Genomic DNA, 27763 nt, shown 5'->3' on the forward strand with positions numbered 1-27763 from the left:
ATGAGAAAGACCTAAGTTATGCCTATTTATAAGGGAATGTGCGAACAGGCGGGCGCGAAAATCAAGGAGACCCAGTAATGATTATCTAACTGAACAGACGCCTCGATTCTCGAAAGGCATTAAAAATGAAAGATCCGTTGGAAGATGACGTCATGAAAGTTTTTTGTGTTTCAAAAAGATGATGTCACGGAGGGTTAAGGAAGTTTTCAGACAAAGGATGGATTCTGCCTAAGTATTGAAGATTGACAAAGAACAAAGTTCAAAGTCAACCTGGGGCCTAATGTTGGGGATATTACTATCAGCTAAAACCCGCCCAGGAGGGGCCGGGTCAGCCTTAATGGCGGGTTATGTAAGAAGCCCAATATACAGTCAAGATGATAGTTTATTAGTATATATAGAAAGCCCAAAGGCCTCGGGCCGGCTTAAGGCCCGTTATTGTAAACCGCCATATGGGCTGAAAGACTTGTAAAGAAAGGCATGTAAAGGAAGTCACCGAGCCGGACACGGTTATGAGCCGGCCGGGACTCTGTAAGCCACCAGGCGTCAACTCGTGTATATAAGGGGACGACCCGGTGGCGGCTTAGGGGAGAAAAAAGAATCAAGTCGATCACCAAGCCGGCAAGTTGAGCCTCTTGGAGATCGAAACCTCAACAATACCAATCCCAACTAGACGTAGGCTTTTACCTTCATCGTAAGGGGCCGAACTAGTATAAAACCCTCTCTCGTGTCCTTTGTCCTGATTAACCCCTTTAAGCTTCCTAGTGCGATGGCCCTACGACTAAGTCCTTGCTCTAGGACATCTGCCGTGACAATTCCACGACAGGGTTATTGATTTCTTTTTCTCAATGGTTGTATGGCATGTAATTAGTACAACATTAACAAAAAAACTAAACCATGTTTGTGGCTGGATGCTTTGAGTTGTTGGAATTGTTGTATTAGATCACTGGCATTAGTCCGTGCACTCTTGATCGCCTTACCAATGGTCCAAGAGAAATGCACAATCGGTGAAATTGACCGGGTTTTGATGTACGCTTGTTAAAATAGAGTATATGTTGGAGAACGCAGTATTTGAAAAAAATTCCTACGATCACGCAAGATCTATCTAGGAGATGCATATCAATGAGAGGGGAGAGTGTGTCCATGTATCCTCATAGACCGAAAGCGGAAGCGTTTAATTAGTAACACGTTTGATGTAGTCGAACGTCTTCACGATCCAACCGATCCAAGTACCAAACGTATGGCACCTCCGTGTTCTATATACGTTTAGCACGATGATGTCCCTCGAGCTCTTGATCCAGTTGAGGATGAGGGAGAGTTCCGCCAGCATGACGGCGTGGTGACGGTGATGATGAATTTACCGGCGCAGGGCTTAAGCACTACGACGATATGACCGAGGTGTGTAACTGTGGATGGGGGCACCGCACACGGCTAAGACAAATCTTGGAGTGCCTTTGGGGTGCCCCCTACCCACGTATATAAAGGAGGGAGGGGGAGAGGCCGATCCTCCTAGGGGCGCGCCAAGTGTAGGGAGTCCTAGTAGGACTCCCAAGTCCTAGTAGGATTCCCTTTCCTTTTCGGCGTAGGAAAGAAGGAAAGGAGGGAGAGGGAGAAGGAAAGGGGGGGGGCGCCCCCACCCCTTGTCCAATTCGGTTTGGGCAGGGGGGAGGCGCGCGCCACCTCGTGGCCCTTCTTCCCTCTCTCCACTAAATCCCAATAAGGCCCATTAACTTCCCCCAGCGAATTCACGTAACTCTTCGATACTCTGAAAAATACCCGAATCACTCGAAACCATTCCGATGTCCGAATATAACCTTCCAATATATCGATCTTTACCTCTTGACCATTTCAAGACTCCTCTTCATGTATGTGATCTCATCCGGGACTCCGAACAAACTTCGGTCATCAAATCACATAACTCACAATATAAATCATCATCAAAAGTTAAGCGTGCGGACCCTATGGGTTCGAGAACTATGTAGACATGACCGAGACACATCTCCGGTCAATAACCAATAGCGGAACCTGGATGCTCATATTGGCTCCTACATATTCTACGAAGATCTTTATTAGTCAAACGGCATAACAACATACGTTATTCCCTTTGTCATCGGTATGTTACTTGCCCGAGATTCGATCGTCGGTATCATTATACCTAGTTCAATCTCATTACCGGCAAGTCTCTTTACTCGTTCCATAATGCATCATCCCGCAAAATAATAAAGATATGTGATCATGAAAGATGAAAAGAACAGAGGTCCTACTTTATTACTTATCATAATATATACAGCGTCAAAGTATGTACATTATGAGAGCCGGTGGCTCAAGTGTAGTAAGGCCAAAGATGAGCAATATTCTATGGTCGACGGGTCTCCTCCTCCGATTTACGTGAGTCTTTGTGCTCTCGAACATCGATAAGGTAATATGACCCATTGTTTAAGTTCTTGCTGACCACAAAGGGTCCTTCCCAAGGTGGGGATAGCTTGTGCGCATCAGACTGATCCTGGATGAGCCAGAGCACCAGGTCACCTTCTTGAAAGGTTCTGGACTTAACCCGGCGGCTGTGATAACGACACATGTCCTGTTGGTAAATTGCTGATCGAGCTGCTGCCAAGTCTCGCTCCTCATCTAATAAGTCAAGCGCGTCCTGTCGGGCTTGCTCGTTATCATCTTCAACGTAAGCCGCCACGCGGGGCGAGTCATGACGGATGTCACTGGGCAGAACTGCCTCTGCTCCATAAACCATGAAGAAAGGGGTATAACCCGTAGACCTGTTAGGGGTAGTATTGATGCTCCATATCACAGAGGGTAATTCTCCCACCCAACAACCCGGTGTCCGTTGTAGGGACCATAAGCTAGGGTTTCAGACCTTTCAGGATTTCCTGATTGGCTCTTTCAGCTTGACCATTGGATTGGGGTGAGCTACTAATGAAACATCAAGCTGGATATGCTCCAGTTGATAGAACTCTTCCATATCTCCTTGGGGCAGGTTGGTGCCATTGTCAGTAATAATGTTGTGTGGAAAGCCAAAACGAAAGATCACCTTCTTCATGAATTGAACTGCCGTGGCCGCATCACACTTACTGACCGGCTCTGCCTCAACCCATTTTGTGAATTTGTCCACTGCCACCAAAAGGTGTGTCTTCTTATCTTTGGACCTTTTGAAAGGTCCAACCATGTCAAGACCCCAGACTTCAAACGGCCAAGTGATTGGAATCATCTGCAATTCTTGAGCTGGCATGTGCGCTCGTCGTGCAAATTTTTGACACCCATCACACCTACTGACTAGATCCTCTGCATCGGCATGAGCCGTTAGCCAGTAAAAAGCATGACGAAAAGCTTTGGCCACAAGAGACTTTGAACCGGCATGATGGCCACAATCTCCTTCATGGATCTCACGAAGAATTTCCTAACCTTCTTCAGGAGAGACACAACGTTGAAATGCTCCAGTGACACTGCGATGATACAACTCTCCATTGAAAATTGTCATTGACTTAGACCGCCGGGTTATTTGTCTAGCCAAGGTCTCATCCTTCGGCAACTCACCCCGGGTCATATAAGCCAAATATGGCATTGTCCAATCTAGAATGACATGAAGAGCCGCCACCAACTGTGCTTCTGGGTCTGGAACAGCCAAGTCCTCCTCTGTAGGCAACTTGACAGAAGGGTTATGCAGAACATCTAAAAAGGTGTTAGGCGGCACCGGCTTACGCTGAGATCCCAACCGGCTTAAAGCATCGGCCGCTTCGTTCTTTCTGCGGTCAATGTGCTCCACCTCATAACCCTTGAAGTGTCCAGCAACAGCGTCAACCTCACGGCGATAAGCCGCCATGAGAGGGTCCTTGGAATCCCACTTACCTGATACTTGCTGAGCCACCAAATCTGAGTCGCCAAGGCACCGTACCCGGCTTAAACTCATTTCTCTAGCCATTCGAAGACCATGGAGTAAGGCCTCATACTCAGTTGTGTTGTTAGTACAAGGAAACATCAATCGCAACACATAACAAAACTTGTCTCCTCTAGGGGAAGTTAAAACAACTACAGCCCCCGAGCCCTCCAATTGCCTAGACCCATCAAAATGAATCGTCCAATATGTGTTTTCTGGCTTCTCTTCAGGTATTTGCAACTCCCTCCAATCATTAATGAAATCCACCAGTGCTTGAGATTTGATTGTTGTACGTGGCATGTATTTTAAACCGTGAGACCCAAGTTCAATGGCCCACTTGGCGACTCGCCCTATGGCTTCTCTATTTTGAATAATATATCCTAAAGGAGCAGAGCTAACCACAGTGACAGGATGACCCTGAAAGTAATGCTTAAGCTTCCGGCTTGCCATGAATACCCCATAAACAAGCTTCTGCCAATGTGGATATCTCAGCTTGGACTCAATGAGCACCTCACCGACGTAATAAACCGGCCGTTGAACCGGGTGTTCCTTGCCAGCCTCCTTGCGCTCTACAACAATGGCCACTGACAGCACGTGTGTTAGCAGCCACATATAACAACAGTGGCTCCTTCTCAACGGGAGCAGCAAGAACTGGCGGCTCGGCGAGCTATCTTTTCAGATCTTCAAAGGCAGAGTTAGCAGCATCACTCTAGACAAAATTATCCGTCTTCTTCATCATTTGATACAACGGCATAGCCTTCTCACCTAACCGGCTTATGAACCGGCTTAAAGTTGCGACACGACCCACCAGCCGCTGAATGTCATTGATGCACGCCGGCTTAGCCAAAGACGTAATCGCCTTAATTTTCTCCGGGTTAGCCTCAATGCCTCTGTTAGACACCAAAAAACCCAAAATCTTGCTAGCTGGGACTCCAGAAACGCACTTGGTCAGGTTAAGCATCATCTTGTAGACCCGGAGGTTATCAAAGGTTTCCTTCAGATCATCTACCAGAGTTTCCTTCTCTCTGGATTTCACCACTATATCTTCCACATAAGCGTGAACATTACGCCCAATCTGATTATGAAGACAGTTCTGCACGCACCGCTGATAAGTCGCCTGGGCACTCTTAAGCCCAAAAGGCATAGACACATAGCAGAAGGCTCCAAACGAAGTAATGAAAGCTGTCTTCTCCTGGTCCTTAACTACCATTTTGATCTGATGATAGCCAGAATAAGCATCCAAAAATCTCAAACACTCACAACCCGCCGTAGCATCAATGATCTGATCAATACGAGGGAGAGCAAAAGGATCAGCCGGACAAGCCTTGATTAAATCTGTGTAATCCACACACATACGCCAGGTGCCGTTATTTTTTAGCACAAGCACCGGGTTAGCCAACCACTCTGGGTGAAAAACTTCAACAATAAACCCGGCCACCAAGAGCCGGGCCACCTCTTCTCCAATAGCCTTGCGCCTTTTCTCGTTGAACCGCCGAAGAAATTGCCTGACCGGTTTAAACTTGGTATCAATATTGAGAGTGTGCTCAGCGAGTTCTCTCGGTACACCCGGCATGTCAGAAGGCTTCCATGCAAAGATGTCCCGGTTCTCATGGATGAACTCGATGAGCGCGCTTTCCTATTTGGGATCCAAGTTAGCACTGATAATGAATTGTTTGGATGAGCCACAGGCACAAAATCAATCATCTTGGTATCGTCAGCTAACTTAAACTTCAGCGCCGGATCATGCTCCGTGGTTGGCTTTTTCAAAGACGTCATGTCCGCCGGGTCGACTTTATCCTTGTAAAACTTCAACTCCTCTGTCGCACAAACAGATTCAGCGTAAGCAGCATCACCTTCCTCACATTCCAAAGCTATATTCCGACTTCCATGCACTGTGATAGTGCCCTTATAACCCGGCATCTTTGAGCTACAGATAAACATAACATGGCCGTGCCATGAATTTTTCATAAGCCGGCCGTCCAAACAGGGCGTGATATGGGCTTTTGATTTTGACCACTTCAAAGGTTAACTTCTCCGCCCTAGAATCATGCTCATCTCCAAAGGCTACTTCTAGCTCAATCTTACCAACTGGGTATGCCGACTTACCAGGCACCACTCCATGAAAAACAGTGTTGGACATCTTAAGACTTTTGTCAGTTAACCCCATGCGATGGAACGTCTCATAATAGAGGATGTTGATGCTACTGCCTCTGTCCATGTGTACTTTAGTGAATTTATATCCACCATCCTGAGGCGCCACCACCAAAGCCAGATGACCCGGGTTGTCAACCTGGGGAGGGTGATCTTCCCTACTCCACAGAATAGGCTGCTCAGACCATCTCAAATAACGAGGAACCGCCGGCTCAACAGCGTTCACAGCTCTCTTATGAAGTTTCTGGTCCCTTTTGCACAAACTGGTGGTGAATACATGATATTGCCCACTGCTCAACTACTTTGGGTTACTCTGATACCCGGATTGCTGCTGCTGACCACCTTGGCCAGATTGCTGATTATAGCCGCCTTGATTATAGCCACCTTGGCCATGAAAACCGCCACTTCCTGAGCCACTGCCCGGGCCATGAAACCGCCACCACCTGAGCCGTTGCCATGTCCATGGTTACCGTCGAACATGTTAGAATTCTTGAAAGCCTTCGTGATCGTACAATCTTTCCATAGATGAGTAGTCAGCTTCTCCCGGGTGTCGTGTCTTGGACATGGTTCATTTAGCAACTGCTCAAGGGTGGGACCTGACCCGCCTGACCGAGGAGGTGGCCTCCTGAGGGAGTCCTGGATTAGGCGGTGTTCAGATAGCCGGACTATACCTTCGGCCGAACTCCTGGACTATGAAGATACAAGATTGAAGACTTCGTCCCGTGTCCGAAAGGGACTTTCCTTGGCGTGGAAGGCAAGCTTGGCGGTACGGATATGTAGATCTCCTACCATTGTAACCGACTCTGTGTAACCCTAGCCCTCTCCGGTGTCTATATAAACCAGAGCGTTTTAGTCCGTAGGGGGAAGATACAATCATACCATAGGCTAGCTTCTAGGGTTTAGCCTCTCTGATATCGTGGTAGATCTACTCTTGTACTACCCATATCATCAATATTAATCAAGCAGGACGTAGGGTTTTACCTCCATCGAGAGGGCCCGAACCTGGGTAAAAACATCGTGTCCCTCGTCTCCTGTTACCATCCGTCTAGACGCACAGTTCGGGACCCCCTACCCGAGATCCGCCGGTTTTGACACCGACATTGGTGCTTTCATTGAGAGTTCCTCTGTGTTGTCACTTTTAGGCCCGATGGCTCCTCCGATCATCAACGACGATGCGATCCAGGGTGAGACTTTTCTCCCCGGACAGATCTTCATATTTGGCGGCTTTGCACTGCGAGCCAATTTGCTTGGCCATCTGGAGCAGATCGAAAGCTACGCCCCTGGCCATCAGGTCAGATTTGGAAGTTTGAACTACACGGCCGACCCCCGCGGAGACTTGATCTTCGACGGGTTTGAGCCGCAGCCGAGCGCGCCGCATTGTCATGATGGGCATGATCTAGCTCTGCTGGCGAACAGCGCCCTGGAGGCCGCACCCGCATCAGCTCCGACCCTTAATTTGGAGCCAACTGCGCCAATCGAGGATGGGTGGTTGGACACCGCCTCGGGGGCTGCAATCTCTATGGCGATCGAGCCGAACACCAGCCCTATTCTCTGCGAAGCCCGTGACTCCAAGGAGCCAGACTCCTGTCCAAACTCCGAGCCCTCCGCGCCCCTACCGATCGAACCCGATTGGGCGCCGATCATGGAGTTCACCGCCGCGGACATCTTTCAGCACTCGCCCTTCGGCGATATTCTGAATTCACTAAAGTCTCTCTCTTTATCAAGAGAGCCCTGACCGGACTATGGTCAGCAAGGTTGGGATGCGGATGATGAAGAAATTCAAAGCCCACCCACCACCCACTTCGTTGCCACTGGCGATGATTTAACCAACATGCTCGACTTCGACTCCGAAGACATCGACGGTATGGACGCCGATGCAGGAGACGATCAAGAACCAGCGCCTATAGGGCACTGGAAAGCCACCTCGTCGTATGATATATACATGGTGGACAGCCCAAAAGAAGGCAATGGCGATGGAACAACAGAGGATGACCCCTCCAAGAAGCAGCCTAAGCGCCGGCGTCAGCGGCGCCGCTCTAAATCTCGCCAAAGCAAAAACGGTGATTCTGGCACGGGAGATAATAACACCCCGGACAGTGCCGAAGACAACCACTTCCAGCAAGATTCAGCACAGGAGGATGGAGAAGCCAGCCCTCATGAGAGAGCGGCAGATAGAGAGGTCGAGGACGATAATTATATGCCTCCCTCCGAACACGAGGCAAGCCTCGACGATGATGAATTTGTCGTGCCGGAGGATCCCGTCGAACAAGAGCGTTTCAAACGCAGGCTTATGGCCACGGCGAGCAGCCTCAAGAAAAAATAGCAACAGCTTAGAGCTGATCAAGATTTGCTAGCCGACAGATGGACTCAAGTCCTTGTGGCCGAAGAGTATGAACTCGAACGCCCCTCCAAGAGCTACCCAAAGCGCAGGTTGCTACCCTGATTAGAGGAGGAAGCACCTAAACCTACATCACCAGCGCATGATGCGGCCGACCGGCCACCCCGTGGCCGCGACAGAGAGGCCTCTTGGCCCTCCACTCAAGCCGCACCCCGGCGCCGCTCAAAAAATACCAAGGCACGGGAAAATGTGCCAGACCTGCGAGATATATTGGAGGACAAGGCAAGGCAAACTAGATCGATCTACGGATCGCATGGGCGCCCCACGGCACGAGACGGTAATCATCACTCCGGATACAGTAAATCCGGCCGGGCCAAACACAGTAGACAAAGCTCGTTTGAGCTGCATCGTGATATAGCCCAATACAGAGGCGCCGCACACCCACCATGCTTCACAGATGAAGTAATGGATCATCAAATCCCCGAGGGTTTCAATGTTGGGGAACGTAGCAGAATTTTAAAATTTTCTACGCATCACCAAGATCAATCTATGGAGTCATCTAGCAACGAGGGAGAGAGGAGTGCATCTACATACCCTTGTAGATCACGAGTGGAAGCGTTCAAGAGAACGAGGTTGATGGAGTCGTACTCGACGTGATTCAAATCACCGATGACCTAGTGCCGAACAGACGGCACCTCCGCATTCAACACACGTATGGTTGGGAGACGTCTCCTCCTTCTTGATCCAGCAAGGGGGAAGGAGAGGTTGATGAAGATCCAGCAGCACGACGACGTGGTGGTGGAAGCAACGGTGATCTCGACAGGGTTTCGCCAAGCGCTGGGAGATAGAGGAGTGTCACGGGAGGGAGAGGGAGAGGCCAGGAGCTTGGGTGTGCAGCCCTCCCTCCCCCCACTATATATAGGGTGCCTAGGGGGGCGGCGGCCAAGGGGGTGCCTTGCCCCCCAAGGCAAGGGTGGCGCCCCCACCCCTAGGGTTTCTAACCCTAGGCGCAGGGGGAGGCCCAAGGGGGGGCGCACCAGCCCACTAGGGGCTGGTTCCCATCCCACTTCAGCCCATGGGGCCCTCCGGGATAGGTGGCCCTACCCGGTAGACCCCCGGGACCCTTCCGGTGGTCCCGGTACAATGCCGGTGACCCCGAAACCTTCCCGAAGGCCGAAACTGGACTTCCTATGTATAAATCTTTACCTCCGAACCATTCCGGAACTCCTTGTGATGTCCGGGATCTCTTCCGGGACTCCGAACAACTTTCGGGTTACCGTGTGCTAATATCTCTACAACCCTAGCGTCATCGAACCTTAAGTGTGTAGACCCTACGGGTTCGGGAGACATGCAGACATGACCGAGAAGCCTCTCTGGTCAATAACCAACAACGGGATCTGGATACCCATGTTGGCTCCCACAAGCTCCACGATGATCTCATCGGATGAACCACGATGTCGAGGATTCAATCAATCCGTATACAATTCCCTTTGTCAATCCCGTACCTTGCAATACAGGCAAGAACCCCTTCTTTGACTGATCCATTTTGAACTTCTTCAATATCTTGTCAAGGTACGTACTCTGTGAAAGACCAATGAGGTGTCTCGATCTATGTCTATAGATCTTGATGCCTAATATATAAGCAGCTTCTCCAAGGTCCTTCATTGAAAAACACTTGTTCAAGTAGGCCTTTATGCTTTCCAAGAATTCTATATCATTTCCCATCAAGAGTATGTCATCCACATACAATATGAGAAATGCTATAGAGCTCCCACTCACTTTCTTGTAAATGCAGGCTTCTCCATAAGTCTGCATAAACCCAAACGCTTTGATCATCTCATCAAAGCGAATGTTCCAACTCCGAGATGCTTGCACCAGCCCATAAATCGAGCATTGGAGCTTGCACACCTTGTCAGCATTCTTAGGATCGACAAAACCTTCCGGCTGCATCATATACAATTCTTCCTTAAGGAAACCATTAAGGAATGCCGTTTTGACGTCCATTTGCCATATCTCATAATCATAGAATGCGGCAATTGCTAACATGATTCGGGCGGACTTCAGCTTCGCTACGGGTGAGAAAGTCTCATTGTAGTCAACCCCTTGAACTTGTCGATAACCCTTAGCGACAAGCCGAGCTTTATAGATGGTCACATTACCATCCGCATCTGTCTTCTTCTTAAAGATCCATTTATTTTCTATGGCTCGCCGATCAACGGGCAAGTCAGTAAAAGTCCATACTTCATTTTCATACATGGATCCTATCTCGGATTTCATGGCTTCCAGCCATTTGTCGGAATCCGGGCCCGCCATCGCTTCTTCATAGTTCGAAGGTTCACCGTTGTCTAACAACATGATTTCCAAGACAGGGTTGCCGTACCACTTTGGTGCGGAACGTGTCCTTGTGGACCTACGAAGTTCAGTAGCAACTTGATCTGAAGTTTCATGATCATCATCATCAACTTCCTCTCTAGTCGGTGCAGGCACCTCAGGAACATTTTCTTGAGCTGCGCCACTTACCGGTTCAAGAGATAATACTTCATCAAGTTCTACCTTCCTCCCACTTATTTCTTTCGAGAGAAACTCTTTCTCTAGAAAGGACCCATTCTTGGCAACAAAGATCTTGCCTTCGGATCTGAGGTAGAAGGGATACCCAACAGTTTCTTTAGGGTATCCTATGAAGACGCATTTTTCTGACTTGGGTTCGAGCTTTTCAGGTTGAAGTTTCTTGACATAAGCATCGCATCCCCAAACTTTTAGAAACGACAGCTTAGGTTTCTTCCCAAACCATAATTCATACGGTGTCGTCTCAACGGATTTCGACGGAGCCCTATTTAAAGTGAATGCGGCAGTCTCTAAAGCATAGCCCCAAAATGATAGCGGTAAATCGGTAAGAGACATCATAGATCGCACCATATCTAATAGAGTGCGATTACGATGTTCGGACACACCATTACGCTGAGGTGTTCCAGGCGGCGTGAGTTGTGAAACTATTCCACATTTTCTTTAGTGTGTGCCAAATTCATGACTCAAGTATTCTCCCCCACGATCTGATCACAAGAACTTGATTTTCCTGTCACGTTGATTCTCAACCTCACTCTGAAATTCCTTGAACTTTTCAAAGGTCTCAGACTTGTGTTTCATTAAGTAGACATACCCATATCTACTCAAGTCATTAGTGAGGGTGAGAACATAACGATAGCCACCACGAGCCTCAACACTCATTGGACTGCACACATCAGTATGTATGATTTCCAATAAGTTGGTTGCTCGCTCCATTGTTCCTGAGAATGGAGTCTTGGTCATTTTACCCATGAGGCATGGTTCGCACGTGTCAAATGATTCGTAATCAAGAGACTCTAAAAGTCCATCTGCATGGAGCTTCTTCATGCGTTTGACACCTATGTGACCAAGGCGGTAGTGCCACAAGTATGTGGGACTATCATTATCAACCTTACATCTTTTGGTATTCACACTATGAATATGTGTAGCATTACGCTCGAGATTCATTAAGAATAAACCATTCACCATTGGAGCATGACCATAAAACATATCTCTCATATAAATAGAACAACCATTATTCTCGGATTTAAATGAGTAGCCATCTCGAGTTAAACGAGATCCTGATACAATGTTCATGCTCAAAGCTGGCACTAAATAACAATTATTGAGGTTTAAAACTAATCCCATAGGTAAATGTAGAGGTAGCGTGCCGATGCCGACCACATCGACCTTGGAACCTTTCCCGACGCGCATCGTCACCTCGTCCTTCGCCAGTCTCTGCTTATTCCGCAGCTCCTGCTTTGAGTTACAAACGTGAGCAACCGCACCGGTATCAAATACCCAGGAGCTACTACGAGTACTGGTAAGGTACATATCAATTACATGTATATCACATATACCTTTCGTGATGTCAGCCTTCTTGTCCGCTAAGTATTTGGGGCAGTTCCGCTTCCAGTGACCACTTCCCTTGCAATAAAAACACTCAGTCTCGGGCTTGGGTCCATTCTTTGGCTTCTTCCCGGCAGCTTGCTTACCGGGCGCAGCAACTCCCTTGCCGTCCTTCGTGAAGTTCTTCTTACCCTTGCCTTTCTTGAACTTAGTGGTTTTATTCACCATCAACACTTGATGTTCCTTTTTGACTTCTACCTCTGCTGATTTCAGCATTGCAAATACTTCAGGAATGGTCTTTTCCATCACCTGCATATTGAAGTTCATCACAAATCTCTTGTAGATCGATGGAAGCGACTGAAGGATTCTGTCAATGGCCGCGTCATCCGGGAGATTAACTCCCAGCTGAGTCAAGCGGTTATGCAACCCAGACATTTTGAGTATGTGCTCACTGACAGAACTATTTTCCTCCATCTTACAGCTAAAGAACTTGTCATAGACTTCATATCTCTTGACCCGGGCATGAGCTTGAAAAACCATTTTTAGCTCTTCGAACATCTCATATGCTCCGTGTCTCTCAAAACGCTTTTGGAGCCCCGGTTCTAAGTTGTAAAGCATGCCGCACTGAATGAGGGAGTAATCATCAGCACGTGTCTGCCAAGCGTTCATAACGTCTTGGTTTTGTGGGACGGGTGCGTCACCTAGCGGTGCTTCTAGGACATAATCTTTCTTGGCAACTATGAGGATGATCCTCAGGTTCCGGACCCAGTCCGTATAGTTGCTGCCATCGTCTTTCAGCTTGGTTTTCTCTAGGAACGCGTTGAAGTTGAGGACAACGTGGGCCATTTGATCTACAAGACATATTGTAAAGATTTTAAACTAAGTTCATGATAATTAAGTTCATCTAATCAAATTATTAAATGAACTCCCACTCAGATAGACATCCCTCCAGTCATCTAAGTATAACATGATCCGAGTTAACTAGGCCGTGTCCGATCATCACGTGAGACGGACTAGTCAACATCGGTGAACATCTTCATGTTGATCGTATCTTCTATACGACTCATGATCGACCTTTCAGTCTTCTTTGTTCCGAGGCCATGTCTATACATGCTAGGCTCGTCAAGTCAACCTAAGTGTATTGCGTGTGTAAATCTGTCTTACACCCGTTGTATTCGAACGTTAGAATCTATCACACCCAATCATCACGTAGTGCTTCGAAACAACGAACCTTTGCAACGGTGCACAGTTAGGGGGAAAACTTTCTTGAAATTATTACGAGGGATCATCTTATTTAAGCTACCGTCGTTCTAAGCAAATAAGATGTAAAACATGATAAACATCACATGCAATCAAATAGTGACATGATATGGCCAATATCATTTGCTCCTTTGATCTCCATCTTCGGGGCTCCATGATCATCGTTGTCACCGGCATGACACCATGATCTCCATCATCGTGTCTTCTTGAAGTTGTCGCGTCATCTATTACTTCTACTACTATGGCTAATGCTTTAGCAATAAAGTAAAGTAATTACATGACGTTTATGTTGACACGCAGGTCATAAATAAATAAAGACAACTCCTATGGCTCCTGCCGGTTGTCATACTCATCGACATGCAAGTTGTGATTACTATTACAAGAACATGATCAATATCATACATCACATATATCATTCATCATTCATCACAACCTTTGGCCATATCACATCACAAAACACTTGCTGCAAAAACAAGTTAGACGTCCTCTAATTGTTGTTGCAAGTTTTTACGTGGCTGCTATAGGTTTCTAGCAAGAACGTTTCTTACCTACGCCAAAACCACAACGTGAATTGCCAATTTCTATTTACCCTTCATAAGGACCCTGTTCATCGAATCCGTTCCGACTAAAGTGGGTGAGACAGACACCCGCCAGCCACCTTATGCAACTAGTGCATGTCAGTCGGTGGAACCGGTCTCACGTAAGCGTACGTGTAAGGTTGGTCCGGGCCGCTTCATCCCACAATGCCGCCGAATCAAGATAAGACTAGTAACGGCAAGCAAATTGACAATATTGACGCCCACAACTACTTTGTGTTCTACTCGTGCATAGTAACTATGCATAGACCTAGCTCATGCTGCCACTGTTGGGGAACGTAGCAGAATTTTAAAATTTTCTATGCATTACCAAGATCAATCTATGGAGTCATCTAGCAACGAGGGCGAGAGGAGTGCATCTACATACCCTTGTAGATCACGAGCGGAAGCGTTCAAGAGAACGGGGTTGATGGAGTCGTACTCGACGTGATTCAAATCACCGATGACCTAGTGCCGAAGGACGGCACCTCCGCGTTCAACAAACGTACGGTTGGGAGACGTCTCCTCCTTCTTGATCCAGCAAGGGGGAAGGAGAGGTTGATGAAGATCCAGCAGCACGACGACGTGGTGGTGGAAGAAACGGTGATCTCGGCAGGGCTTCGCCAAGCGCTGGGAGATGGAGGAGTGTCACGGGAGGGAGAGGGAGAGGCCAGGAGCTTGGGTGTGCAGCCCTCCCTCCCCCCCCACTATATATAGGGTGCCTAGGGGGGGCGCCGGCCCTAGGAGATCCAATCTCCTAGGGGGGGGCGGCGGCCAAGGGGGGGCGGCGGCCAAGGGGGTGCCTTGCCCCCCAAGGCAAGGGTGGCGCCCCCACCCCTAGGGTTTCTAACCCTAGGCGCAGGGGGAGGCCCAAGGGGGGCGCACCAGCCCACTAGGGGCTGGTTCCCCTCCCAGTTCAGCCCATGGGTCCCTCCGGGATAGGTGGCCCCACCCGGTGGACCCCCGGGACCCTTCCGGTGGTCCCGGTACAATGCCGGTGACCCCGAAACCTTCCCGAAGGCCGAAACTGGACTTCCTATGTATAAATCTTTACCTCCGAACCATTCCGGAACTCCTTGTGATGTCCGGGATCTCTTCCGGGACTCCGAACAACTTTCGGGTTACCGTGTGCTAATATCTCTACAACCCTAGCGTCATCGAACCTTAAGTGTGTAGACCCTACGGGTTCGGGAGACATGCAGACATGACCGAGAAGCCTCTCTGGTCAATAACCAACAACGGGATCTGGATACCCATGTTGGCTCCCACAAGCTCCACGATGATCTCATCGGATGAACCACGATGTCGAGGATTCAATCAATCCGTATACAATTCCCTTTGTCAATCGGTACGTTACTTGCCCGAGACTCGATTGTCGGTATCTCAATACCTTGTTCAGTCTCGTTACCGGCAAGTCACTTTACTCGTACTGTAATGCATGATCCCGTGATCAATCACTTGATCACTTTGAGCTCATTATGATGATGCATTACCGAGTGGCCCCAGAGATACCTCTCCGTCATACGGAGTGACAAATCCCAGTCTCGATTCGTGCCAACCCAACAGACACTTTCGGAGATACCTGTAATGTACCTTTATAGTCACCCAGTTACGTTGTGACGTTTGGCACACCCAAGGCACTCCTACGGTATCCGGGAGTTGCACAATTTCATGGTCTAAGGAAATGATACTCGACATTCAGAAAAGCTACAACAAACGAACTACACGATCTTTGAGCAAAGCTTAGGATTGGGTCTTGTCCATCACATCATTCTCCTAATGATGTGATCCCTTTATCAATGATATCTAATGTCCATAGTCAGGAAACCATGACTATCCTTTGATCAACGAGCTAGTCAACTAGAGGCTCACTAGGGACGTGTTGTGGTCTATGTATTCACACATGTATTACGATTTCCGGATAACACAATTATAGCATGAACAATAGACAATTATCATGAACAAAGAAATATAATAATAACCATTTTATTATTTCCTCTAGGGCATATTTCCAACATTCAAACCCGTGAACATCGAATCATACGATGGCACAACAGATCCTGCGGTATGGATCGAGGACTATCTCCTTCATATCCACATGGCCCGCAGTGATGACCTACACGCCATCAAATACCTCCCACTCAAGCTTAAAGGACCAGCTCGGCATTGGCTTAACAGCTTGCCAGCAGAATCAATTGGTTATTGGGAGGACCTGGAAACCGCATTCCTCGCCAATTTCCAGGGCACTTATGTGCGACCACCAGACGCCGATGACCTTAGCCACATAATTCAGCAGCCAGAGGAATCGGCCAGACAATTCTGGACACGGTTCCTAACCAAGAAAAATCAAATCGTCGACTGTCCGGACGCAGAGGCCCTAGCAGCCTTCAAGCATAACATCCGCGACGAGTGGCTTGTATGGCACCTAGGACAGGAAAAGCCGAAATCTATGGCAGCTCTCACGAAACTTATGACCCGCTTTTGCGCGGGAGAAGATAGCTGGCTAGCTCGCAGCAATAACATGACCAAGAGCCCTAGTAATTCGGATACCAAGGACAGCAGTGGCAGGTCTCGTCACAACAAGCAAAAGCGCCACATTAACAGCGACAATGCTGAGGATACGACAGTTAATGCCGGATTCAGAGGCTCTAAACCCGGTCAGCGAAAAAAGCCATTCAAAAGAAATACTCCGGGCCCGTCCAGTTTGGACCGAATACTCGACCGCTCATGCCAGATACATGGCACCCCCGAAAAACCAGCCAATCACACCAACAGGGATTGTTGGATGTTCAAGCAAGCAGGCAAGTTGAATGCCGAAAGAAAAGACAAGGGGCTGCATAGCGATGATGATGAGGAGCCCCGCCCGCCGAACAATAGTGGACAGAAAGGTTTTCCCCCACAAGTGCGGACGGTGAACATGATATACGCAACCCACGTCCCCAAGAGGGAGCAGAAGCGTGCGCTAAGGGACGTATACGCGATGGAGCCAGTCGCCCCAAAGTTCAACCCATGGTCTTGCTGCCCAATCACTTTTGATCGAAGGGACCACCCCACTAGCATCTGTCATGGCAGATTCGCCGCATTGGTTCTAGACCCAATTATTGACGGATTTCACCTCACTAGAGTCCTTATGGACGGCGGCAGCAGCCTGAACCTGCTTTACCAGGATACAGTGCGGAAAATGGGCATCGATCCCTCGAGGATCAAACCCACTAAAACGACCTTTAAAGGTGTCATACCAGGTGTAGAGGCCAACTGTATAGGCTCAGTTACACTTGAAGTGGTCTTCGGATCTCCGGATAATTTCCGAAGCGAGGAGTTAATCTTCGACATAGTCCCGTTCCGCAGTGGCTATCACGCACTGCTCAGGCGAACCGCATTTGCCAAGTTCAATGCGGTGCCCCACTACGCATACCTCTAGCTCAAGATGCCAGGCCCTCGAGGAGTCATCACGGTCAATGGAAACACCGAACGCTCTCTCCGAACGGAGGAGCATATGACGGCTATCGTAGCGGAAGTACAAAGCAGCCTCTCAAGGCAATTCTCCAATCCGGCCATTAAACGTTTGGACACCGTCAAGCATGCCCGGAGTAACCTACAACAAGACCGCCTGGCATGTTCCGAGTAAGTGTAGCAATGCGGCCCCAACCCCAGCCCTCGCGAACTTGCGAAACCAGTGTTGCGCGTACATAACTACGCTCTGGAAATACCATGGGCACAGGGGGAGGGGCACCATCACGGCACGCCCGAAACGCGGCTTAAACCGCACTAGGGGTTGCCGATTTCTTAATTTTCTCTTATTTTCAGGACTCCATTCTTCGGAAGGCTTTTCCGGCAGTACAATTGTCGCACAAACGATACAACCAGGGAAGCAGAAAGCTACGCCGCACTATGGAACTCTAAGGTGGTCTCTATGATGAGCAGTATACCTGTTTCACATAACATCCCGCAGCTCGCCCCTGGAAAGGACATGTTAAATAGTCCCATCTTTTGCTTATTGCACTATTTGTATCGTTCTACTTTGATCGCAGCCTTTTTAAATAAACAATGCATAGCTTCCGTCTATTATTGCATTACCCTTTTTTTACGAATATATGTTCATTAATGACATGTTGCACCCGTACACTTTGGTACGGCCAATACACCAGGTGCTTAAGTACCCCACAATACGGTGTGAGAAGTCCGAACACTTTCACAAGTGCGGCACCCCAAACTTATAGCATTATATGCATCAGCTCTGAATCATGTCTTGGGTCAATAGTTGGGTTTGCCCGGCTCCTATGTTTTGGTACCTTACGTTCCGTTATATCGGCTAAGGTAGCACTAGGAGAACTACTGCGATTGTGCCCCAGTTGAGCTGGGCTAAGTACCTCAGTAGAGAAAGCTAAAATTGACCATCATGATGAGGCGAGAGCTGGTCGCTATTCGAGAGGTTTTCGAGTTCCTAAAGACTTATGCCGCTTAGAGCGAGGAGTCAGCTTTGTCCGGCCTAGGCGTGGATAGGGCCCCGAACTCGGTCTTCCGAACACTAGGGGCTTCGCCGAAATTTAAAATTATAGAATTCTATGGCTAAGTGAGAGTGTTCAAGCATTATAGTCCGATTGCCTTGTTTGTTGTGTTGAGCGCCTCCCTCGAAGGACCCAAGAATGGGAAAAAGAGCGCTCATGTTTATCCCGAACACCCCAGCACTCGTGGCACGGGGGCAGAAGCCGACGACTCGCCATCTCTCAAATTTGATAAACGGCCGCACAGAAGGTAATATTTTAAATTCAAAAGCGTTGCTTAGCGCATATGAACAAGTTTTCAGCGTACAGGATCACAAATGCGAGTTTACTCAAAAATTACATCTTTGGAGCATTCATCCGCTATAAGGCGGGCACCCTTCAGGACGCCCTCATAATACGCTTCCGGGACGCGATGCTCCTTGCCCGGCGGCGGCCCGTCCTTCACCAGCTTCTCCGCATCCATCTTGCCCCAGTGCACTTTAGCACGGGCAAGCGCCCTACGGGCACCTTCGATGCAGACGGAGCGCTCGATTACTTCAAGCCGTGGACAGGCATCCACCAGCCGCCTCACCAGCCCGAAGTAGCTCCCAGGCAGAGCCTCTCCAGGCCAAAGCCGAACTACAAGGCCCTTTATGGCTTGTTCGGCTATCTTGTGGAGCTCGACCATTTGCTTCAGCTGGTCGCTCAAAGGCACCAGGTGTCCGGCCTCAGCATACTGAGACCAGAACACCTTCTCCGTAGAGCTCCCCTCCTCGGATCGGTAGTAGGCGGTGGCATCAGACGCACTACGGGGCAAATCTGCGAATGCTCCTAGAGAGCTCCGGACTCGGGTAAGTAACAAGTAATTCACTTTCACGTGCTTGCTTTGCATAATGAATGCCTTACCCGCCGCTATCTTCTTCATCGCTTCAATTTCTTGGAGGGCTTTCTGGGCTTCGGCCTTGGCAGACTTCGCGCTTTTAAGGGCTGCCGCAAGCTCGGACGCTTGCGTCTTTGAGTCAAGCTCCAAACTCTCGTGTTTTTTCACGAGAGCCTGGAGCTCTTTCTGCACCTCCTCCACCCGCGCCTCCTGCTTCCCTCTCTCTATGCGCTCCACGGCCACTATATTTTCGACCTCGGACAACGCTTTCTTAAGGATTGCCACCTCGGTCGTGGCCCCTATAATAGCACGTTGATCCTGTCATTTTTTGCAACCACATCTTCTCTATATACTTGCGCAAGGTATTACTTACCTTCCTTCTCCTCGAGTTGCCTCTTGGCATGGCCGAGCTCGTTCTCGGACCGCGCGAGGTTTTGCTTCAGCGTATCCACCTCCGTAGTCAGTGCGGCGGAGGCCAGCAGCGAAGCCTGCATACGCATATTGACTTGATTATGTTAGACTCCTGCGAATGTTATTAAATTCTCTATTCGGCTTTTCTTTCCGAACGCTGAACAGAGCATCAGGGGCTACTGTCTATGCGGTAATATTTTTACATATTCTTTACTTACCTCAAAGCCTGTTAGAAGGCTGGCACAGGCTTCAGTCAGTCCGCTCTTGGCGGACTGAACCTTCTGGATCACCGCACTCATAATAGTGCGGTGCTCCTCGTCGATGGAGGCGCCGTTAAGCACCTCCAGCAAATTGTCCGGTGCCTCCGGTTGGACGGAGGTCGCTGGCTTGGTAGGCTTGCTCCTCTTGGAAGGAGGCTGCCTACTAGAGTCCGGAACCGTTGAAGGTTCCGGCGCGGTGTCCGGCTCAAGGCCGGACTTGGAGCCCTTGGGGGTTCTATCCCCTTTACACCTGGAGTCCGGGAGGTCGCCTTGCGGCGCCTCCAAGACCACCTCCTCCTGGCTTGGAACCTGTTGGGACGCCACCGCGGCGTCGTCCGTAGGATGGGGGGAGGTAGCCGTCGGAAGAGAATTCACATCCGACGAATCCAGGGAACCGCTCGATGACACGTCGAGCAGTCTTTGGGTGGACTGCATAAACATGTTCGACGTTAGGAAAATCTATGCAATGGGGGAATACTATGAATCACTCTGGTATCCGGATACTTACGATCTCGCCAGGGGCTTGGCCCTGTGCGGCCACTCCTCTTCGCCGTTGTCGGCGTTGGTGGAGTAGTCCGGAGGAGGGGTCTTCCCCTTCTTGGACCCTTCGGCCTCCCCAGTTGGGGCGGCCTTCCTTTTCTTCCCTCCCCCCGCCGGAGGGGGAGAGGTCTCTTCTTCCTCCTCCTCGTCTTTATGGGAGGAGTGCGCTTTGGAGTCGTCAGATGATGAATCCGACACCTCCTGGCGCCGGGCACTCTTTCGAGTCCCCGTGGCCTTCTTCTTGGCCTTCTTCTCCGGCACCACATAGGGTGCCGGAACTAGCAGCTTCGCCAAGCGAGCGTCCGCTGGGCCTTCGGGCAAAGGAGCCGGACAGTTGATTTGTCGAGACGTCTCCTGCCAATCCTGTCAAAGGTAAGGGAGCTTAGATCCCGCATGGAGTCAAACTATGAAAAACTAATACCCTGTAAAAGGTAAAAATAGCTTACCGCATGAGCGTGACGCTGCGTGCTGAATCCGCGATCCTCGATAGCGGATGCGGGGGCCTCAGCGCCCTTGAAAAGCACCTTCCAGGCATCTTCGTATGTCGTGTCGAAGAGCCTGCTCAGAGTTCAGTGCCGCGCCGGGTCAAACTCCCACAGGTTGAAAGCCCGTTGTTGACACGGGAGGATCCGGCGGATGAGCATAACCTGGACTACGTTGACAAGTTTGAGCTTCTTGTCCACCAGGATTTGGACGCATGTTTGGAGTCCGGCCAGCTCTCCTTTTTTACCCCACAACAGGACCGTCTCTTTCCAGGAGGCGAGCCGCGTAGGGGGTTCGGATCGGAACTCGGGGGCTGGGACCCATTCAGGGTCGCGCGGCTCGGTGATGTAAAACCACCCCGATTGCCACCCCTTTAGGGACTCCACGAAGGAGCCCTCGAGCCATAGGACGTTGGGCATCCTGCCCACCATGGGGCCTCCGCACTCCGCCTGGGTGCCGCGCAACACCTTCGGCTTGACATTGAAAGTCTTGAGCCATAGGCCGAAATGGGGGCGGATGCAGAAGAAAGCCTCGCACATGATGATAAACGCCAAGATGTTGAGGACAAAGTTCGGGGCCAGATCATGGAAATCCAGGCCATAGTAGAACATGAGCCCCCGGACAAATGGGTGGAGAGGGAAGCCCAGTCCGCGGAGGAAATGGGGGAGGAACACCACCCTCTCATGGGGCCTAGGGGTGGAGATGAGCTGTCCCTCTTCGGGAAGCCGGTGCACAATGTCGTTAGACAAGTATCCGGCCTTCCTCAGTTTTTTGATGTGTCCCTCCGTGATGGAGGAGACCATCCACTTGCCTCCCTCTCCGGACATGGCTGGAGAAGGTTGAGGTGGGGTCTGCGGACTTGGGCGCTGGAGCTCGAGTGCGCGGAAATGGATAGGAAAAGGAGGAAGAAGGCGTGGATGAAAAGGTGGATACTTATCCCCTTATATGGGCGGACACGACTATGCGTCCCCACTAGCCTGGTAAAACTCGCTTATCTCCCAAGCACCGTAGTCAATGGCGCGGTTGGGTTACCCACGCCCGTATTGATGAGAATCCCGGAATAAGGGGACACGATCTCTGCTTTGACAAGACGTGCCAAGGAAACCGCCTCGCTAAACGCGCTGAGGTGGAACAGTAAAACAATTCGAATAAAGACTTGGCTGTGGTGTGATGTCACGCTACGAAATACGTCAGCAGATTAGATTTGTGTAAATATTATTCTCTCTATGGCAATATGTGGAAACTTATTTTGCAGAGCCGGACACTACCTTTGTGTTCAAAATCTTCTATGAAGTACTTGGAGGAGGAACCCGCCTTGCAATGCCGAAGACAATCTGCACGCTGGACTCGTTGTCATTGAAGCCTGGTTCAGGGGCTACTGAGGGAGTCCTGGATTAGGGGGTGTCCGTATAGCCGGACTATACCTTCGACCGGACTCCTGGACTATGAAGATACAAGATTGAAGACTTCGTCCCGTGTCCGGAAGGGACTTTCCTTGGCGTGGAAGGCAAGCTTGGCGATACGGATATGTAGATCTCCTACCATTGTAACCGACTCTGTGTAACCCTAGCCCTCTCCGGTGTCTATATAAACCGGAGGGTTTTAGTCCATAGGGGGAAGATACAATCATACCATAGGCTAGCTTCTAGGGTTTAGCCTCTCTGATCTCGTGGTAGATCTACTCTTGTACTACCCATATCATCAATATTAATCAAGCAGGACGTAGGGTTTTACCTCCATCGAGAGGGCCCGAACCTGGGTAAAAACATCGTGTTCCTCGTCTCCTATTACCATCTGCCTAGACGCACAGTTCAGGACCCCCTACCCGAGATCCGCCGGTTTTGACACTAACACCTCCCCTTACGCCGTTGATTGTTGCCCTGTGCGTTGATGTTAGCCACAAACTCCAAACTACCGTCAGCCTTACGTTTATTATTACCTCCTTGATTTGCTGGATTATGCTGATGACCTTTACCGTTGCCGTTCTTCTTTCCCTTCCCTATCTTCTCTTCGTCAGATGCTGGATCCTTGGTACTGTCAAAATCGGCGTATTTGACCAGAGCCGCCATCAGCTGTCCCATGTCATTGCAATCACGCTTGAGCCGCCCCAGCTTCTGTTTCAGAGGTACAAAACGGCATTTTTTCTCCAACATTAAGACCGCGGAGCTGGCATCCATCTTATGAGATGAATGTATTATCTCTTTTACCCAGCACACCCAATGGGTCGTGGATTCACCTTCCTCTTGCTTGCAATTAGTCAAGTCCACAATCGACATGGGTTGCTTGCATGTATCTTTGAAGTTCTGAATAAACCGGGCCTTTAACTCTGCCCATGGGCCGATGGAATTGGGTGGCAACGCGTTCAACCAAGTGCAAGTTGTTCCATCCAACATCATGGTGAAGTGCATGGCCATCGCTGCATCACTGACCTCCAATAACTCCATGGCCATCTCGTAACTTTCAATCCATGCATCGGGTTGTATGCCAGCTGTGTAATTAGGTACCTTCTGAGGCCCCTTGAAATCCTTTGGTAAACGCTCATTACGTAGAGCCGACACCAAGCAAGGGACACCTCGTATCCTTGTGGCCACACCTACTTCAACAGAGGTCGTCGGATAAACCAGAAAAGCTTGGTGAGCCGCCTGCTCAACTGCCTGTTGAACCGCCCGCTCGGCCTCTTGGCGGATCCTATCCTGGTCAACCAAATTAAGAGCTCCATCACGCGCCAGGTCATACCTGCGTGGCTGGTCACGGCGTTGGGCGTTGCTTGACATGGCCGCTGAATCCATATGCCTGCTGTAGCTCGGGCTCCGGCTCGGGCGAGGGGTTGAATGAATCCTGTACCGACTATAAGAATATGACTCCTGCTGTGCCAGAGCTGTCTGAAGAAGTTCTCTGACCCTTCGTGTTTCGATCGCCATTGGAGAGTCACCTTCCATGGGGAGAGCCGCCAAACGTGTCGATGCAGCGATCAGATTCTCCCGATGGCTAGGAAAATGACCCGGTGGTGTTGGTGTATAACGAGGTGGAACAGTATTCACCTGAGGGGGTTCCATAGTCTGCGGCTGACCTGGCACCCTAGTCCCGGGTGTTGCAATCCGGTTTGCTTCCGGCGGATTACTGGGACCGGCTCCGGGTGTGTGGAAGAGGTTCCTAGGATCGTAAGTCAGAGGCAGACATGATTGAGACTTCTGGTGCCTTCTCCTCATGACCTCGTTTGACGCGTTCAGATCCATCGTGAGCCGAAAAGCCTCTGATTGAAGTTGCTGAGCCCGGGTGTCCAAAGTCGTCCGCTCCGCTGCCATCTTGACCTCCTCCGCCGCCAAGTTTTCCTTGGCCTGTGCTACCTCCTCACGTAGCCACGCTACCTCCGCATCATGCTGAGCCTTATCCGTCGGTTCAACCACGGCGGTTAACAGGGCCGTCATCCTATCCATGAGATCCATCAGCACCTAAGCCGGCGGGCGCACAGGGTCTCCTGACCCGGCCGCTGCCACCCTGGTGGTTATTGCTGCCGCAGCCATAGAGTTTTGGGCAGGCTGTGTACCAGCCATGAAGACCCCTGCTCTATTCGGCGGCTCAAAGGGGTCCGGAATACTGCTGCCATCGGAACAGCCCCCAAGCCCACCATCTTGTAGTTGATACAATGAATCTGTCTTGCCTGTGGACGACTCACCATCCGAATTGATGGCCGTCTCACCGCCATCCACAGATCCTTCAAAAAACTCCCCTCCATGGATGCAACCCGCTAAGGCACGCCTCACGGTGGGCTGAGTCCGGGTGGGTCTCACACGCTGAGCCGTCTCGATGAGGTCGGTGCAGATGTCCGGCTCAGGGCTCGACTCGCCAATCCGGCCGATGAAGACGTGGATTCCGCCGAAGGGTACCCGGTACCTGTACTCAATTGAGCCGACATCGGGGCCCCAGCCTTCGTTGTCGATGTAGATCTTGCCTCGATGACTCTTGGTCATCCGTCCCACAGCGTATCCCTTGAGCCTTTCGAAGCTGCCATTCAAGAACTCAAATCCACCATGCGCTGGCCCACGGTGGGCACCAACTGTCGTGGAATTTTCATGGCAGATGTCCTAGTGAAAGGACTTAGTCGTGGAGCCATCGCAACTAGGAAGCTGAAAGGGGTTAATCGGGACAAAGGACACGAGAGGTTTTTATACTGGTTTGGCCCCTTGCGGTGAAGGTAAAGCATAGTCCAGTTGATGTGGTATTGCTAGGTTTCGATGACCAAGGAGCGAAATACGCTAGCTTGGCACTCGATCTGTTGTTTCTTGCCCTAAGCCGCCGCCGGGTCATCCCCTTATATACACGGGTTGCCGCCCTGCGGCCTACAGAGTCCCGGCCGGCTCATACAACATGTCCGGCTCGGTGACGTCTTTTACATGCCTTACTTTACAAGTCGTATTCATACATGACGGTTTATACTCATGGGCCTTAAGCCGCCTCTGGGCTTGGGCCTACTACAAGCCTTATCCTTAAACCATCACCTCTGTATACTCTTCGGGCTTTATTTAAGTAACCCGCCATTGTGATTGACCCGGCCCCTCCTGGGAAGGTCATGCCTAGTAGTCATATCCCCAACAGCGTCCCCTCTAGAAAACTACTGGGCTTCATTGTTTCCAGTAGAGGAATCGAGGCAAATCCAGCCAAAATCTGAGCTTTATCACAACTGGCTACACCAACAGACCTTAAACAGCTCCAAAAACTAGCTGGATGTGTGGCAGCTTTAAGCCGCTTTATCTCTAGACTAGGAGAAAAAGCATTGCCACTTTATCGGCTTCTCCGACGCACCGATCACTTCGAGTGGAAAGATACAGCAACGGCCAGATTGGAAGAGATAAAGGCTCTTTTAGCAAGCAACCCAATCCTAGCCGCACCAAGCGTCAGTGAACCAATGTTATTATACATATCTGCAACACACCAGGTGGTGAGCACAGTACTCATCGTCGAACGAGAGGAGGGCGAACACAAATTCCCGCTCCATAAGCCAGTATACTACCTATCCACTATCCTAAATCCATGCAAATCCCGGTACCCTCTCAAAATATAGCATACACGATCTTCATGGCATCCCGGAAGCTACGACACTATTTCCAAGAGTGCTCGATCACGGTGGCTTCCAAAGTTCCACTGAACAACATAATAAACAATCGCGACGCCATGGGCCGGATTGCCAAGTGGGCCATTGAGCTCCTCCCATTTTATATAAGATATAAGCTACGCCTGGCCATCAAATCCCAAGTACTAGCTGACTTCGTCGCCGAATGGACGGAAGCCGAACTCCCTAAAGAGTACGACACATATTCCAACTGGGTCATGCACTTCGATGGTTCCAAAATGCTGGAGGGCTTAGGGGCGGGCGTTGTCTTAACATCCCCCACCAGAGATACAGTTCAGTACATACTCCAAATATTATATACAGACTCCAATAATGCAGCCGAATACGAGGCCTTATTGCATGGTCTTCGGATGGCTGTCTCCATGGGCATACAACGCCTGGAAGTGCGCGGGGACTCCAACCTCGCGATATCTCAAATAAATGGAGATTTTGATGCCAAGGACCCGAAGATGGAGGCCTACCGTAACGCCATTCTCAAAATGTCGGCTCGGTTCGAGGGGCTCGAGTTTCACCATGTGGCTCGAGAAAGTAATCAAGCGGCGGATGTCCTTGCTCGCATCAGCGCCAAGCGCGACCCCGTCCCACCTAACATCTTTTTGGAAAGGCTTTTCAAGCCATCCGTGGTGTGGCAAGGGGAGAGTGGCAACGTCAGTCCGGATCCGACCATAACCCTAGATTCCGAACATAGTGATATCATCAGAGGCTCAGCCACCGAAATAACACCTTCGGCCCATCTTATAATGGCAGTCATTGCCCCATGGACCGAACCCTTCTTGGCCTACCTCAATAGGCGAGAGCTCCCTGAGGATCAGAATGAGGCTCGCTGCATTGTTCGGCGTTCGAAAGTCTATAAGGTCCACGAAGGAGAACTCTACAAGAAAAGCGCTACCGGAGTACTGCAAATATGTATCTCCAAGGAAGAGGGGCGGCAGCTCTTAGCTGAGATTCATGCCGGTCTCAGTGGTCACCACGCCGCAGTTCAGGCCCTTGTAAGCAAGGCCTTCCGTACATGCTTCTATTGGCCGACGGCCCGAGCAGATGCTCAGGACCTTGACCAACATTGTGTCGGATGCCAGCTTTTCGCCAACCAAAGCCATATGCCACCCACTGGTCTAGGGGCTTGACATGGTTGGACCCTTAAAGGAGGCAGCCATAAGAAAAAATATCTGTTAGTCATGGTAGATAATTTCACTAAGTGGATAGAGGCCAAACCAGTTAAAACGGCCGAAGTTGGACCAGTGATAGACTTTATATCCGGTATTGTGCACCGTTATAGTGTCCCACACAGCATCATCAACGACAACGGCTCCAATTTTACAGCCGATGAGGTGAAAGCCTGGTGTGCTAATGTAGGCATTAAGCTCGATTACGCCTCCGTCTATCATCCACAAACAAACGGTCAAGTCGAACGAGCCAATGGTCTTACTATGAGCGGCATCAAACCCAGGCTAGTGCGGTCTTTGAAAGAATCAGAAA

General features: G+C 50.0%; 1 protein-coding gene across 1 annotated transcript in view; it reads right to left on the bottom strand.

Moving 5' to 3' along the window:
- The window catches only part of LOC147973942 (uncharacterized), a 47631-nt gene extending 23554 nt beyond the window's left edge, over positions 1 to 24077 (bottom strand). The window contains exons 1-2 of the mRNA XM_087524847.1: positions 23586 to 24077; positions 23096 to 23270 (exon numbers count right to left, since the gene is read on the bottom strand). Coding sequence (XP_087380973.1) covers positions 23096 to 23270; positions 23586 to 24077 — 667 coding nt within the window. The remainder of the gene's footprint in view (positions 1 to 23095; positions 23271 to 23585) is intronic.
- Between the last annotated feature and the right edge of the window lie 3686 nt (positions 24078 to 27763).

The sequence above is a fragment of the Triticum urartu genome, chromosome 5A (assembly GCF_056163025.1).
Source record: "Triticum urartu cultivar PI428250 chromosome 5A, HENAU_Tu73, whole genome shotgun sequence".
NCBI classification, from domain to species: domain Eukaryota; kingdom Viridiplantae; phylum Streptophyta; class Magnoliopsida; order Poales; family Poaceae; genus Triticum; species Triticum urartu.